The sequence below is a fragment of the Chelon labrosus genome (assembly GCF_963514085.1).
Source record: "Chelon labrosus genome assembly, chromosome: 22".
Classification (NCBI taxonomy): domain Eukaryota; kingdom Metazoa; phylum Chordata; class Actinopteri; order Mugiliformes; family Mugilidae; genus Chelon; species Chelon labrosus.
Genome location: NC_140355.1, coordinates 19,773,138 through 19,789,888, shown reverse-complemented (window position 1 = coordinate 19,789,888; position 16,751 = coordinate 19,773,138). Strand labels below are relative to the sequence as shown.

Sequence of the window (16,751 nt, the reverse complement as noted above, 5' to 3'; positions counted from 1 at the left end):
CAAAATTCCTTAATCACACAGTTTCTGTCATATTTTTTTTAGTTAACTTTTCCCTCTCATGTGCCTCCAATTGGCAAGACGGAGAGTTTGCTGACTGTCTTCCCCGAGTGCTCGACGGAGCTGACTGCACGGATCTGAGAGCCTTCGTGGCTGCGAGCGCTTGATTATTGACTTCTCCTCTGAAGCACAAATAGAGATCACCCCATCGCCAAACAACAGAAAGCCTCCGCAGCCTGCACTGCAAACACTGACCCCGGAGAGAGCTTTGCAGGGGTTGGTGGAAGCGAGCGCATGCAGAGTCGCTGCTAATGAGAAGTGCTAACATGAACGCGTTTTCTTGCCAGAGGCTGGCCTGTCAGCGGTCACAGACCTTCGTTTAGATTCCTGCAAAAAGAAAGAAAAAGAAAAAACACTGCGTCTCTTCTCAGCACAGTGTTCTGACTGAGCTAAACTTGGCCCCCCTCTCTCTCTCTCTCTGCATGTGTTTTTAGATCTATAATGAAATCAGTAGTGTGGCGTGTCGCTGACAGCTGCTTGGCGATGGGAGATAAAAGCCGAGACTGTGACTAAATTCCAGATTAAAAACAGTATTCAGATTGAGAGACTGGTGTTTTCTGCTTCCTAGTCATTATTCTATTATTCCCCCACGCCCCAAAAACAAAAGACACTCACTCAAAGGTGACTCAGCAGTATGGAAAGTAAAGAATGAAATGCAGGTTTCATTTCAGTGCTATAACTCATACCTGTCTATGTGGAGCTTCTGAGCCAGGAGCTGCCAGTCCTTTCCGTTAGCGTTAGCGGTGTCAAAGGTGGCGCTGATCCGCTGACGGATGGACAGGGGGATTTTGAAGGCCCTTGACCCTGTCTGAGAGGTGATGGTGCAGTCTGACTGAGTGAAAAAGGGAACCACTCCCTTTTCATTCTAAGAAAGAAAGCAAGAAAGCAAGAAAAAGGTGATCTTGGCATTGCAGCTGAATATCTCCCCACCTCAACATGAAGGACTTATCAAGACAATTTGCAATCTATACATGAAAAGCTCCCTGAGAGGCTCATTAAGCAAGCCCTTAAAAGAAATCAAGAGTTATTCAGCGTGATAAAAGAACCTATTAAGCGGACGGATGGCTGCCCACGCTCCTGCGCGCACATCCTCACCTCCACCACGGACGTGTAGACCTGGAGTATCTGCTCCTCGCCGGTGACCTGTCGGATGCTGATCTTGCAGGAGAGCTGCGACGACGACGGCGAGTGGCTGTATCGCTCCAGAGAGAAGGCACACTGCAGGGGACGCTGGTTGCTGGCCCACACCTGAGAAAAGGAGAACTCCTGCAGGGGGGGAGAAGACGGAGGGCGGACAGGACGAACGGGGATGATGAAAGGATCCGGCAGCAGTCAGACGACGGGCTCATTAAATCCCCGCTAAAGACATTTGTTATTCGAACCCTGCTTCGCCACCCACTTTAGTGTTTACATGATTAATTAAGACTGAGTGAGTGGCCTCTTTAGCCAATCAATGATGCTACCTAATCAAGAAGTTTACCCATCACAGAGAACGCCGGCAGTTGCGAGATCTCTCGGGAATGAACGTGTGTCTCGTTAAACATCTGTTAGAGCGGCGATCATTAGTGCAATAAGAAACTTTTACAAAAGCGCCTTGGAAAAATAATTAAACTACTTTCTATCACTTTTACATCATATTCTACAGCTGTGATGATTTTACAGCTCGATAAATAATGCACGCCGTAAAAGCAGCAGCAGCATTTTATTTAGACTTCCTGAGTCCTGCAGTGAGGCTTGTAATCTGTTCGATCAGGAGCTGTAATGTGATTATGGAATTAGATCAGAGATGTCTTAATTTAGCCAGTTTGCACTACATTTACCCTAAAAATGTTAGACACAGACAGATCTTTGCAGCAAATGCAATCTTAAAAGGTCTATTTCAAGCTCCATTACAAACTACTGGGCGCCCCAGACAGTGCTGCAAAGAGGGAGCAGGTCAAAAACAGTGCTTTACAGATGAATCATCCTCTCCACAGATCCATCAGACAGGAGGATGGATTCTTGTAAAAAGCCTCCTCTTGGTGAGAGCGGTGTCTGAACGAGAGCCTATAGCCGTCTTCCCTGTAGGACCCTCGCGCCGCGGCTCTACTCTCTGTAAGAAATCCTCGTTGGTATTCTGGAGGCACTACGGTGGGCTAATTCTGCTAATAGGATGTCGCTGGTGGGATAAACATCACAGGGCAGAGCAGAACATGCAGCATGTAGACCCCTAGGAGGATAGCTATGATGTGTGTGTGTGGTGTGTGTACGCCTGCCTGGCAGTCATAATTAATTTCATAAGGGTGCGTGTGTGGGTGAGATAGCTAGCCTTAGTGATCTCCTGCTGTGCCCTTGCTGCCGTCCTCTGGCTTTGATGTGGCCGAGGGACGGACGAGCGAGGGAGGCCAAGAAGATAAAGCTTCTTTTTTTTTTTTTTATATATATGACTGCGGCAGAGCGGAGCGTGATTTAATTTAGAGCTGAGATGCACGGAGAGTAAACACGCTTCCTGTTGCAAAAAGCCCCTTTGCTGTAAATGAGGGAAAACGCACAGAGGCCGCCTACCTGGCAGGTGGTGAAAGGCTTGATGCTCCAGAGTAACTGTGGCACGTCCTGGATGGACACCTGGAGGCTGAAATTATTCCCCCTAAACAGCATCATTTTCGGCTCCTCCAGCAGCCGCCCGCCTCTGCTGCGCTCGCCCACTGCCACCTCCTGATAAGGAAAGGTGGGGCCGGGGTTAGGGGGTTACAGAAGTGTTAGACTCATGTAGAGAACATGTAGAAGAAAATGATAATTCACAAATTCATAATAAACTCGTATCCTCTTGGAAAACGGGAGTAAATTAGAAAAGAAAGAATGAAAGAAACTAATTGAAAACAACTAATTAGTCGTTAACTAATTAACCACTTTCATCCCCTTAATTGGTTTTCTTTAATTATTTGGTTTTATACTCTTGGTTGGACTAAACAAGCAATTAGAAGATGCCACCCTGGATTTAATTTATTTAATTTTTTTCAGATTTTCTTAACAATAATAATTTATTGTCAAAATTATCACACAAAAAATAATCTGATTAATTGAGAATGCAAAATATTTCTCTTAATATTGAGAATTCAGAACCTTTTTAATATTTTCAATAGTATTTATTTTTAATATTTAACAAAGGCTGGGGACACAGGGGACACCAGCCCATAGGATACGTCTCTGCTGCAGGGACAGATCGAGAAGGGAAGTAGAAGCAACAGCGGTGAGTGTGGGACCCCAACTGCAAGTTATGTCATCTAAAATAGGAGATTCCCAGTACATATCATAGAAGCCAAAAGCAAGTGGAGCTCCCCCTGGTGGCTGGCTGCAGTATAGGTCATAAGTTCCACCCCCTCCATGTTAGTGGGTGGGACTTGGGCCAAACTAAAACACACATGAAATACTATTTTTCAAGGATAGTTTCAGTCATTTTAGGTAGTTAAAATAATGTTGATGAATGTTCAAGTGTCAATTCTTTGGATAAGTTTCGTTTTAGTTAGCTATCTGACGCTATAGAAACAGGATGCGACTACCAGTTGCCATGCCAACCGCTCCGTAAAGCATCTACCGCACTGTGCAGACTCTGTCTCCAAAATCGCAAGATGGCGCTGCTGTATCCCCGGGAAAATAGCGTCAGTTTGGTCAATGCAAGGAAGTGGCGACGCATCGTCCATATTTATACACAGTCTATGCATTGCAAGTGAACATGGAATAAAACTGGTTGTAGGAACCAAGAGTTAGTTCACTCCACTTTTTCATCACTCAGACATGGTTTGTTCAATTTTTTCTTTATTTTTGGTGGCTACTGTTGTGCTTCCTACGAGAAATAATTTCCCCTGTGAGCTCGAAGCAGGAATCGATCAGGTTCGGCTGCCACGCTTTTGCATTGTCCTTAGTTTCAGTCATTTTAGGTAGTTAAAATAATGTTGATGCATGTTCAAGTGTAACTGCTTGTAACTGGTGGAGGTAGATCAGAGCGCAGTATTAATTACACAAAAATGCGAGTGAGTCTGGAGGAAGCGTGGTCGGGTCATCGATATCGTGGCTCCACGTGGCTCCACTCTCAGACCTCCAAAGTTGCAAGATGGTGCCGCCAAAATAGCATCCATTTGTCCAATGCAAGGAAGTGGCGACGCTTTGTCCATATTTATATACAGTCTATGCATTGCAAGTGAACAAACACGGAATAAAACTGGTTGTAGGTACCAAGAGTCAGTTCATTCCACTTTTCCATCACTCAGACATGGTTATTTGGCAGTTTGTTCATTTATTATGGTCTATATGCATAAAGGACCCCAGGACACTTAATGAACATAGTTCACAGTTGGGAGATGAAATGATTTTTGTAGAAAGGTATAAGGTACATCCTATGGACAAACTTGCAGTGTATTAGTAGATGGTCTGGATTCTTAGATGCGCCACTCAATTTTTTCCATATATTCCAAAGTTTAGAAACCACTAGAAGCACAAGAAGTTTTAAGAAATAGTTTTAATTGGGTTTTATGTTTTTTCTGCTCTTATTCTGCATGCACAGAGATTGGGTACTAAAACTAATAATAAAGTACCCTACTAAGGCGTTTATTAAAACTGTATAGAGTGGTATAAACTGTTTTTTGTTTTTTTTGCAGACTATTTATATGCATATATATTTTTCAAGATGTGCAAAAGTAAGTTAACAGATGTCAAAAGAAATAAAAGCGATAACGTCTATAACACGCAGCCCTCTGATATAATAAAAATTCCGTGACCAGCTGACATTAATAAATATTTAGTATCTTCTTTCGAAACGCTTTCCGGGGCCTTCAAAAGGAGCAGCTCCCTTCGGCGTCTTCAATCTCCTTCCCGGCAGGCGAAAAGGCGCTGCAGGGTTTAAATCTGACGACCGACTTGGCCGGTCAAAGTTTCCGACCCCAGACCAACACGCTGGCTTCACGGGCAGCGCGTTTGAGGTCGTGGCCTTGTTTCATGACGAATGAGAAAAAAATAATAATAATAAAAAAAAAGAATTCATCCTGCTGCTGTATAATCAATAAAAGACGAGCGAGCTCCAGAAGCAGCCATACATACACATGGCATGACCTCCTTCATGTTTCACTGATGAGGGGGAATAGCTTGAATCACATCATGTCAGACTCTTTTTTGGTAAAGGTTGCGTTTAGATTCATCAGTTCTGACAAATTCCTACCTAATCTTTTTTTAATCTTGCTGCTGAGCCTCAAGATTACTGTTTTGCTTTACTAACTGTGTGACTCTTTCACATCTGCGCTCCCTAGACCGTTGTTTTGGGCTTCATCTACACAGCTCTGAGGATTATTCTGTCATCAGCTGTTTTATTTTCAAGTCAACACGTTTGTTGTTTTTTTTCTTTCCTAAGAACTACCCAAACTTGACACATCCATTTCCCTCCGAATAGCTCTCCGTGACTTTGTTTTTGTATTTTCTCTTCGTACAGATGAGCTGTTTTTTCACTGTGATAGAGTATTCTGGCGCTGGGGGTTGGTGTATGCCCCCTGGCTTCTACTGCAATCTCAAACAGATACACTGAAATGTTAGGAAACACCCGGGCAACGACGTACACATGTCAGTCAGTCTTCATTTTCAACTCCAAGAAACATTAAAATGTCTCTTTGTACAAATCGACCGAAAACCTATCAGCATGTTTCACGCTGTGATTGCAAATTCAAATACCTAAGGAAGCATCAAATTTCGCTCTACTGTTAACATGCTTTATGTCCGCGTGCGTGCATGGAAGCGTTCTGCACTTGAACATTTGTGTTTACATTATCTTAGGTGTGCAGGGGATGGAGGAGAAACAAGGACAATGCAAAAGCGTGGCGGCTGAACCTGATCGATTCCTGCTTCGAGCTCACAGGGGAAATTATTTCTCGTAGGAAGCACAAACAATAGCCACCAAAAAAAATAAAAAAATAAATAAAAAATTGAACAAACTGCCAAACAACCATGTCTGACTGATGGAAAAGTGGACTGAACTGACTCTTGGTACGTACAACCAGTTTTATTCCGTGTTCAATTGCAATGCATAGACTGTATATAAATATGGACTAAGGATCACCACTTCCTTGCACTGGCCAAACTGACACCATTTTCCCGGGGATACGGGCAGCACCACCTTGCGATTTTGGAGCCAGAATCTGCACAATGCGGTGGACGCTTTACGGAGCGGTTGGCATGGCAACTGGAGGTCGCATCCAGTTTCTATAGCGTCAAATAACTAAAACGAAACTTATCCAAAAAATTGACACTTGAACATTCATCAACATTATATTAACTACCTAAAATGACAGCAACAATCCTTGGAAAAAAATATTTGATGTGTATTTTGGGGTTTTAGTTCGGCCCAGGTCCCATCCGCTAACATGGAGGAGGCGGAGCTTAGGACCTATACTGTAGCCAGCCACCAGGGGGAGCTCTACTTGCTTTGGCTTCACACTACGCAGCTCTACTTTATAAAAGCTGTGTGTTTAATTGAGTCATGAAACAAATCACTGTTGTGAAACCTTTTCACAAAATGAGGTTTGTGTTTTTTTTTTTTTATCTTTTTGAGTGCGCCCACAACGCAAGGAGAAAGGGCAAACCTCTCTCAAAGCGCCACTCAAGAGCGCCGCGATGAGCCGTGTTCAAATACTTGTTGCATCGAATGCAATGCCGAAACACATTTAATTAACAGAGAGCAAATTAAATTACACAAAGAAAGGGCAGGGAAGCAACCTTGGAGCATCTGTTGCCTTTGTAATTAAAAGTCCCTCTTTGTCTCCTCGTCATCAAGCATCTCCCAGTGGCAGTGTTACCAAACAGGCAGATCTTCAGTGGAGCAAAGGAGAAAAAAATAAATAAATAATAATAATCCAGAGACAAATTCTTCCAGGCGATCCTCGCAATTTAAATTTCTTATATTATATAGAGTTCTTTTGGATATATTAATAACTTAATGCATGTTAGCGGCGTAGCTCTGGGGGAAGTGGTCCAGACTGAATATAGTCGTACACACATTCCTGGTTGCCAGAGATTGAATGCTACTGACTTCCAACATCTTTGACTTTAGATTTTTTTCCTCATGTGCCATCACCTAATGACATTCCCTCTTAGATTCAGCTGTACTTTGCGTTAAAGCTAATGTGCCTAATCACAGAGGGGAGCATGAGCATATTAGAGCAGTGACATTAGCATTTAGCTAACGTACAACCAAGTGAAGACTCAAAGAGGGTGGCAAATAAAGTAGGACTTTTCTCTTAGAGGAATTTTTTAGTTTTGTTAGTAACTTTCAGGCAGACCTAGGCAACCAGAGCCGACAACAAAGCGGTGGATCCCAAGCGAATCTCTTTATTTGTGGACACGGCTTTGTTACTTCGTTGAGTGGGAGTCAAAGATTCTTCATCACTGAACATGTGCAGTAATTTGCTCCCTTCTTCTTTTTTTGTGTTAGTCCAAAGCACCTCTTTGTTGGTAAATGAATACTTCGCTGTTCAAAAGCTCTTCAGTACACGCAGCATTAAAGGAATGCATCTCTGATTTATATTTCCTTCAGTCTAGTAGCCTGTCACCTTTAGTTTAGCATAATCTGCCCTTGCACTGCACATAAGGTTGATAACCCAGCAGCTTGTAATACACGTCAAAAGATGATTGTTTCTGCCTTTAAAGAAGACAAAGGAGTGAGGTAGCGTGCGTCATTGCTGAGCTCACAATGTGACCTCAGAGTCATCTGTAAGTGGAGCTACACAACTACAAACTATTAACCCACTATCATCAACTCAGTAGAAGATAATTCACGAACATTGTGCAAACCAAATATAACACCGTCTCTCTCGTACCTGAAATGTGTGGGGCGTGTCGTCCACACAGTAAACCCTGAGGGTGAAGCCCAGAGAGTTGCCGGGGTCCGGGCTGCCAAACACAGCCAGCCTCAGTCGCTTGGCCGCCTCCTGGGTCAGCGGCTCCCCCATCAGGGCGTAGCGACCCGGATGCTCCAGCAGCACATGGCACCTCCGGGCCTCCAGCAGACAGTAGCAGGAGGTGCTCTCCTCGTCCACAGACATGACTTCCTGTAGAGGGGGCGCATCAGGAGAGGATGGCTTTAGTTAAAGGCAACTCTTTTGACTCCTATTATACTAGACAAAAAGAAGAATTCAAGTCATTTCAGTGCATTTGATGTATTCAGGATTTAAAAACGTAAAGTGATATTTTTAAAGCTCTTCGCAGACAGTAACCTGGAAACTCAGATGGGATCAGGAGCTGTGCAAGGCTGAACCAGGGCCAAATGAATAATGACCCATCTCACCAAACAGATGGGGATACAGTAACACTGACAAACCGGATTAGCGGGGCTCGGTCGTGTCCAATTGCTCGTCATCTTGTGCCCAGTTCTCCCTGAATCACCGTCTGAAACTGTGACCCACCGAGTCCCCTCTCTGCATCTGAGGCGTATATAAAGAAACGCGGGGTAATTTAGTGGCCCCACGGCTTCATAAACCTGCCCCATTAGCGCTGCAGCAGACATGAAGGATCTCCACGACATAGCTCATCCCTGCTGCCAGGCAGCCGTGGAGAAATGATAGAGTCCAACTCTGGCGTACAAAAGTGCAGGCTGCTTTTAATGGGAGTGACACTGAGAGGCAGACAAAGTGAAAGAGAGGAGGGAAGAGGGAAAGACAGAGAGGGAGAGAGAGACCTCCATCTCCCATTATATCACTAATTCCAGAGATTAGGTTTTGAGTAAGCATCCGTCCTGAGATAAAGGGCTCATTATTTCTCAGTGACAGAGACGGGTCACGGCGTTACATTTAGAGAACATCTCTTCTTCTTCTTTCCTCTGAACCTGCCGGCATCCTTTTCTGTCTGCCTCGCCTCTCCTCTCCTCTCCTCTCCTCTCCTCTCCTCTCCTCTCCTCTCCTCTCCTCTCCTCTCCTCCGCTGGCTTTTCTTTCCCCTCCGTTGGCCTATAGCTCCCATCAGCGATGGCTCTTTTGATAGCTCCCTTTTGTGCAACACGTCTGCCGGCAAATTACATCTGTGTAAATGTCACGCAGAGTGAAGGGACCCGGCCGGCTGGAGAGTCACGGAACCCCAAGGTCAAGCAAACGCCGCGGCTCCGGCGGTCGCTCGGCCTCGACGAGGTCCCCGAAGCTTTTCGATGAGGTTACTTAAAAATTAAAAAAAAAGGGAGCATCTTAGATGTGTCTGGCGTGCATGGGAAAGCACGAGAAAGGGGAAGGGAGGATCTGAAAAGGTGTGAAGGCAGATGTCTGAGTGTTCCTCTGTGAGACGGTGGAGTAGCTGTACAGGGGATGGAGATGAAGGACTCGAAGAAATAGTTGTGAGAAAGAAGCAGCCATCACAGAAATAGCACTACAGTGCATTTGGAGCAGGGAAGTCTTAAATCTTTAAAAAAAAAAAAAAGATGTTATTGACCTCACACCGAGGTATCAGACTTGATTAAAGTTAAATCTGCGTGCATTTTTAAAAGGGGGGTTATTTAGGGGAAATGTTACCAAGATGTTTATTTTATTTATTTCTGACTAGATACCACACTTTAGTAAATCCCTCTATTTCCAAAATAGGTGCGTGATTAAAAATAGTCACGTTAAAGGAGATGAATTTGTCCACGTATGTCTCAGAATATTAATTACTTTTAGGATGATAGGAAGAAAAACATGCATGTCTGGGCTTGCTTTATATATTTTTTAAATCAGTGTAGTGCAGGCTGACTTGCAAAAAGACTAATGCTTTGAAATCAATACCATCATTAACCTTGAAAAAAAACAAAAAAAAACCCATGCAGTCGATGAATGCTAAAAGCTGCCATTTACATTCGGCCTGACATTTCTTTTGGATGTAAGACAGCATGAGGTAGAGCTTGAAAGGCAAAAAATGTGATGCAGAACGACAAATGTGAGCCGGCAACCCTGAAATTCGGCTCCGTGCTCGCACGGCTCCGCTGCGAGGATGAAAATTTTCATCAAAGTAGGTCGTTCATCAGATCCCGTTGATACACTCGGCTGCTGGGAAAAGTTGGTGACTTAGAAGAAGAAGAAGAAGTGTAACAGGAAGCCGCTCACCTCCCACTTGTTGTCCTGGATTTGTCTTTTTAGCCGGATGGTCCAGTTACCGGCGGAAACCTCGGCGCAGTGCGCTATGGTCATGGCTATGGGGCAGGACAGGTCGAGGCCTGGGGGGCCGTACGTGACCGCGGGGCTCAAAAAGATCTCGGCCCCGTCCTCGGACACGGCACTGTGCAAAAAAAAGAGGAGAAGGATGCATCGTTACACGAGGTTTTATCAAAGTATTCACAAGATTCTCTCACTGCTTAAACGAGTATTCAGAGTGTGACCCTTGCTTATGAACAAAGTAAACTCAAATCCGTGGACACTCCTAATGAATCAATCGCTGACTAGCTGACACACAGACACACAGATAGAGGAAGATTAAAGCACCAAGACTAATGGACAGTGAGGCTGGGGAGGACAGGCTCTAGCGCAGAGCGTGTAAGCTTTGTGGGTCGATGGAGCTTATGAAGCCTGCTCTGGCCGGCCCAGTGACAGATTAGCTGGGCCAAGCTGCTCTTGGCCAGGGGCCCAATCTTGGCTGGAAGCCCCGAAGACTGAGAGCAATCGATGGGACCACCATCAGTCATGCAGCTGGCCCACGGCTGGACACCTCACATACACAGGACACGATATTGGTGGTGTTGTCGCTGCAGCAGCATGGATACTTCTCAGCAGCGGGGACGGAGCCCGACACGCGGGCGCAGATGCATTACAAACGTGGAACAGAACGTTAAAAATACCGTTTTTATAATTAAGTCTGCAGCTGCATGTAAGGTTTTAATTACACAGTTGGTTCTGGACTAGTTTATTCATGTATTTGTTGTCCCTGAGCAGGTAAAGCGTTAAAAGAGACACAACCGAGACAAACGCGAAGCAATCACAACACAACGTGTGAGAGGAAATTGCAAAAACGAAAGGAAGTGTTTTTTTCAAAAGCGTTACAGAGACATTAACGGAGCCGGATGAAAATACATCAGACATCAAGCTGGAGCACTTGTTCCTTCTTGTAACCGGATTTTCAAACACAAAACAACCTTGATTTTTGAGAGCGCTGTTGATTGTCGGAGAGGACGGTTGATGAGGTCCAAGGAAAGAAAAAAAAACATTAAAAGAGGAGTAAAACTGAAAAAGTTGCAGCTGACGGACGTTGATACGATATATCACTAAATCAGCATATTGTATGTTTTTACCAATTAAATTGCCCAGAACAGTTGGAACACAGAAAAAGTGTGTAGTGTGTAGGCCTTTTCCTATATCTCTATATTAACGGCAAGTAAGAAACAGCAGTACAACAGGAGCAGGATGCTTCTTTTTGCAGTTTTCCATCCCTGCAGCAATTACCTGCAAGATGCACGACAACTGTTGTGTGAAAAAAAAAAAAACAAAGGTGGGAATACGAAGGCGTAAAAGCTCGTGTGTGTGTGTTTTCGTGCATGCTGAGAGGTGAGCGTTCCCCCTCGTGGCACGGCGTGCGGCTGAGGTTGCTCGCCTCCTGTAATCTTAACAGTTTCTGGTGCCGGGGCGCGGCGCGAAACTTCTTTTCCTCCCCCTCTCGCTCGGCTGTTACCAATCAACACTAAAAAAAAATTAAAGGAGGAGGTTATGATCCGCTGTTTAAAAATAAAATCACACATCCACGCCGCACCCTTGGCCCTGCAGCTGCACTTCTGCGCTAATCAGCCCGGGGCTCGGAGGAAAGCAAGGTTACCTGCTGCTGAGACTGTGGTAATTAGCCAGACTGCCTGCGAGCAAAGATTAAAGATGGTTATTTAGCAACTGTGATTGTGTTTATGAGAACAAAGAAATATCACTCCGGGAGGATGGTTACAGACAGGAGACTGTGATTACTAGTTAAGCCTGGCCTCATAAGTGCAGTACACTTATCACACCTCCTTTTTCTAGATTTTATTATTTATTTTTTGCTTCACCTACAAATTATATGTCGACAGCTCCTTGTTAGTATCCGACACTTTCTTTTAGCGGCGTGGACAGAGTAGCTGTTATAAAACTTGAGTTAAAGGAGGCGCCTCGACAAAACAAGTTAGCTTGTCAACGGAGGCTAATGTATCCTGACCTTATCAGTCAGTCTGCCGGCGTCCCAGAGTTTCTAAAAGCTAGCTGAGCGGTCTGAGCTCTAAAAAGAGCAGTGCAATGTAAGTGCAAAGGTACCTCGCATCCTTCAGAGTTTCAAAATAAAGATTCAACCCTTTACATTCTCAGGTTTCAAGGTGTTAGAGCTTTTCTAGCAGCATATGTGCAACAATGCTCCATGCCACACAGCAAGGAGCGAGGTCAGTCAGTCAGTCAGTGTGTGGATGAAGGACTACAAAGATCAAGATCAACTCTCCACACCTGAACCCAATTGAAAAACTTGAGAATGTGATCAAGAGGAAGATGGATGCTTCACACTCACACGAATTTTTGCAGCAGGAGTGGACTAAAGTCACCAAACAGTAGGGTCGCCAACTCCCTGAAAAATAATTAAGCGATGGGCCGACCTGATTGCCTTCACCCTTCCCGACGTGGTGAATTTTTTTAGCCCTTATTTTTGTGTGCGAAACGATTTTTTAACTATTTGACTCGAAACTGAAATGAATTATTTTTGAGTGATGTGAACACTACACATGGAAAACAAATTATTATTCAACAATTTATTTTTAACACAAAATAACAAAATTAAACAGAAACCTGTCCAGCTTAACTTAAAACCGCATAAATGAATATTAAACAATAGAAAGCAGAACGTTCCTCTTGCAACAAGAAAAATGCAAACAAAGAGTGAAGAAAAGTTGTTTGCTTTGTTGTCTTCCGCTATCTTCTTCGTAAGCGACAGTACCTCGACCGATGAGATGACAGCGTGATTCCCGCTGTCATCTCATTGGTCAAAGAACAGGAGACGGCCTGGGAATAAGTCTACCGTAAATGTTCATATAAAGTGCCCTGTTGTTCATTCATTCCATTGGCATTTTAGACACTATTTTTGATTCCCACGGTAATACGGGACAGAGTGTGCCCCGTTTCAGCTCAATACGGGACGCGTGCTTTTGTTTCTAAATACGGGACGACGCCATTTTTCAAGGGACGGTTGGCAGACCTACCCAACAGCAAATGTGAAAGACCGATGAAGAGCCTGCCAAGAAGCATGGAAGCCAAAATATTGATTTCTATATTAGTAATGTGGTGTTTCTTTGCATTATCTGACTTCTCAAACCCCTGCATCTTTTTTGGTTATTTTGACCATTTGTCATTTTCTGCAACTAAATGCTCTAGAATAAAACAAAAAAAATGTTCATTTTACTCAAACATATAACTATAAAGAGTAAAATCAGAGAAACTGATCATTTTGCGGTGATCTCTTAAATTTTTCAAGGGCTGTTTTTTATTCATTCATTCATTTTTTGTAAATGCTTGCCTCCTGGAGGGTCGCAACGGGGTTGGAGCCTATCCCAGCTGTCATTGGGCGAGAGGCGGGGTACACCCTGGACAGGTCTCCAGTCTATCTCAGGGCACAGAGAGACAGGCAACCATTCACACTCTACAGCCAATTTAGAATCACCAATGAACCTAACAAGCATGTCTTTGGACGGTGGGAGGAAGCTGGAGTACCTGGAGAGAACCCACGCAGACACAGGGAGAACATGCAAACTCCACACAGAAAGGAACCAGTCGGACCATGGATTAGAACCCAGAACCTTCTTGCTGTGAGGCATCAGTGCTAACCTGTTTTTTAGCCTTACAAATTATTATTCAAGTTTAACAACCGAGTTTCAACTTCTCAAAAACACCTCCTAATTATGTAGTTATGATCTTATTTCTAAAAGAAATACGCAGACAGTTCTTTATTATATTACTCGCTCTTCAAATACTCAACACAATGCAATCTGCAGCTATGTGAGGTACAGCTATGCAGCATTTTAAGCTAACAAAGTAGTCAATAAAAACATAACAGAAAGTGTGCAGCTCCCTCTTGAGCCACAAAATGCATTTAAAGTTGCAGCAGTACTCCGGACTACTGTGAGGTCTGTAAACAGACTTTAATGTCCACCATAATGTGAGTTCTTTAATATTTCACCCAATGTGAACATTTGACGGCTTCAGTAAAGTGCAGCCATACGTGATACGATTACCCGACTCCGTCAAAGCTCCACTGAGCACTTTAACACCTTTTAATCGATTTTTGTTTGGATTTTACAGCCGGCAGCTTCAGTGTTTCGGTTTCACTCCCGTCTGAGATGTTTGCGTCAAGCGGCTGTTTTGAGAGAAAACAGCTCTAAAAAATCCCACTGTACACCACCTGCACCGCGCCAGACACAAACCTAGCTACTCAGTGGAGAAGCTACCGCTGGAGAGACAGATGTGTCCCTTAGCAGATGCAGGAGACAAACTCAAATTGTGAATATTTACTACACATTAACATTAGGTGCTCCCAATGCAATGACTCCAAATGTTTCTCTGCCTCTGCTGGATGTGTAAACCTAAGGGTAATAATCAATTAAGGAGTTTGGGCTTCTCAGAGAGCACTTGTACAAAATAAACCACAAAAACAGCCACCAACCCGACTAAGAGGAAGCTTGTTCTGAGGCCAACGAAGTAACAGACGCTTCCCTGCAAGCCGCATCATTTCATTTCGCCCCACGCCGTCATTATTGTGTCCTTGGACCCGCCGTCCCCTGCAGGGCCAGAGAAGATCGCACGCCAAACAACTTTGCGACTCTCAGAGGACGGGCGAAATGCTCTTGTGAACACCTGAAATTGAGCCCGAGCCGATCGATTCCCCATTCTTCGCCGAGAGAAGCGTCGTCTTATGCAGATGGCCGAGGTTTGAATGGGAAGAAAGGATCCGGTTTCTCCTCCTGGACTCTGCGGCTGTCAGAAGATAGGCTTTGACTGACAGCTCAGCGGTGCACGGCTCCTGGAGCTTCTTAAACGACAGCCAGAGAAGTAAACAGCATCAGGCTTATCAGAGCAAAGCAGGAGCTTAGAGGGCAACAGTCTGGCTGAAGCGGGGAGACTTCAGGCAGGGGAGTGTGCGACTAACTCAGCCCTGAGCCACAACCTATACGTGACCTTTGATGTGTTTCTTTTCCCATATGACCCCCAGGCGCTTAATATGTTGATGGGAGTGAGGTGAGATGACAGTATGGCACTAAACGTCACTTCTGATTCTCTTCTCTTTATCCGGAAATTGAATTTCACTGAGAAGCACAGGCGCTTAGCTGCGCCGTATCTCGCTCGCTGGATTTCAAACAGACACACTGACATGTTGATACTGTCTGCTGTAAATCAAGCACATGTCCAAAAACTGACTCGCGCCTGTCAGATAGCTTTTGAGGCTCTGTTGCATAGGAGTCAAAGGTATTAGATTCCCTTTTTCGAACCCTCCTTATCTATCATCCCCCATTTCTCCTCGAGCGATAGCTTTTGTGAGAAATCTCCACGACAAAGTTACAGAAATAGACTCCTCCTGGCAGGAAATATTCATCTAAATACCGACGCTTCACCTCTATCCATCTCACCGAAAACCAAATCAATACCAGCCATCATTATGAATTTACAAAGTTCACAAGACTCACCCTTCTAACTACTCGCCACGGAAAGAGATTTTGTCACAGCTACGTCTACAAACACAAAACAGACTTCAGACTCGCCGAGTTTATCTTCCACTGCTGAGACAGTTGCTTAAGGCGGTAATGCAATCTGTCTACAGCTGCCTATGCATTCTTGACACATCATGTTCTCCCCTGTAGCGTCTGCAAGATGAGCAGGGACCGCACGCTGGGTGGGAATATGTGCATCTGTACAGTACATGTCACTGTGCAGCCTCCCTAAGCGAGGGTCCGTGTTTGTCTTTGCGTGTTTGAGGCGCCTGAGATGACGTGGCACGAAGAAGAGGGGACAGAAACACGGTGCGATGGTGCTGAAAGATTAAAAGAGAGCGGCCCGGGAAGCAGACTGTAGCCCCCCACCCCCAGTGAGAGCCCCTTTTACCTGCTGTCCTCCTGGTTGATGCTCATGTACATTTCCCAGGTAGTGTCTTCTGCAACACCCCCATGAGGCACCAGCAGACTGATACCTGCGGAGAAGGAGGCATGCAAAACCCGATCAGCACGCAGCCAGACATGCACACACATGACACACACCTGCTCGACTGTCAGGTCTCTTTACTGGAGGTGACAGCCGGAGGCCGATGGCCCCGGAAAAAGGGGGACTGACGCAAGTCCCAAAGGCCTTGTGACTCATTGCTGCCAGCAGTTTTACCCACCGCCTCCTTCTTCAACACAAGCACACATAAATATACACAACGCTGTATTGGTATGGTAAACAATTACTGCCAATCTATCTGCAGATAAAGTCCCTCAAGGGACAGGATGATGAATGTCGGCCACGGGTAAGAGCTGTCTGAATAATGCAGTGGAGTGGGCTGCACAGATTTACATTACATTCACTTGTTTACATTTCTTTATTCTACATCGTGCGCTTTATTCAACTTTACAATCTGTAATCCCACACATGGAAGCACCAGCTGGTTAACAAAAATGCCAGTGCCGATCAGGCAAATCATTATGACCACCTTCCTAATATTGTGGAGGTCTCCCTTGTGCCTCTAAAACAGTTGTGACTCATCAGA

The 16,751-nt window shown here is 44.7% G+C and overlaps 1 protein-coding gene across 1 annotated transcript in view; it reads right to left on the bottom strand.

The window, feature by feature from the left end:
• LOC311507901 (netrin receptor UNC5D-like) overlaps window positions 1-16,751 on the bottom strand; it is a gene marked incomplete at its 5' end in the record, with an annotated part of 75,059 nt that overhangs the window by 2,731 nt on the left and 55,577 nt on the right. Inside the window, 6 exons of the mRNA XM_084572445.1 lie at window positions 744-922; window positions 1,153-1,323; window positions 2,602-2,751; window positions 7,893-8,123; window positions 10,136-10,307; window positions 16,112-16,196. Coding sequence (XP_084428571.1) covers window positions 744-922; window positions 1,153-1,323; window positions 2,602-2,751; window positions 7,893-8,123; window positions 10,136-10,307; window positions 16,112-16,196 — 988 coding nt within the window. The remainder of the gene's footprint in view (window positions 1-743; window positions 923-1,152; window positions 1,324-2,601; window positions 2,752-7,892; window positions 8,124-10,135; window positions 10,308-16,111; window positions 16,197-16,751) is intronic.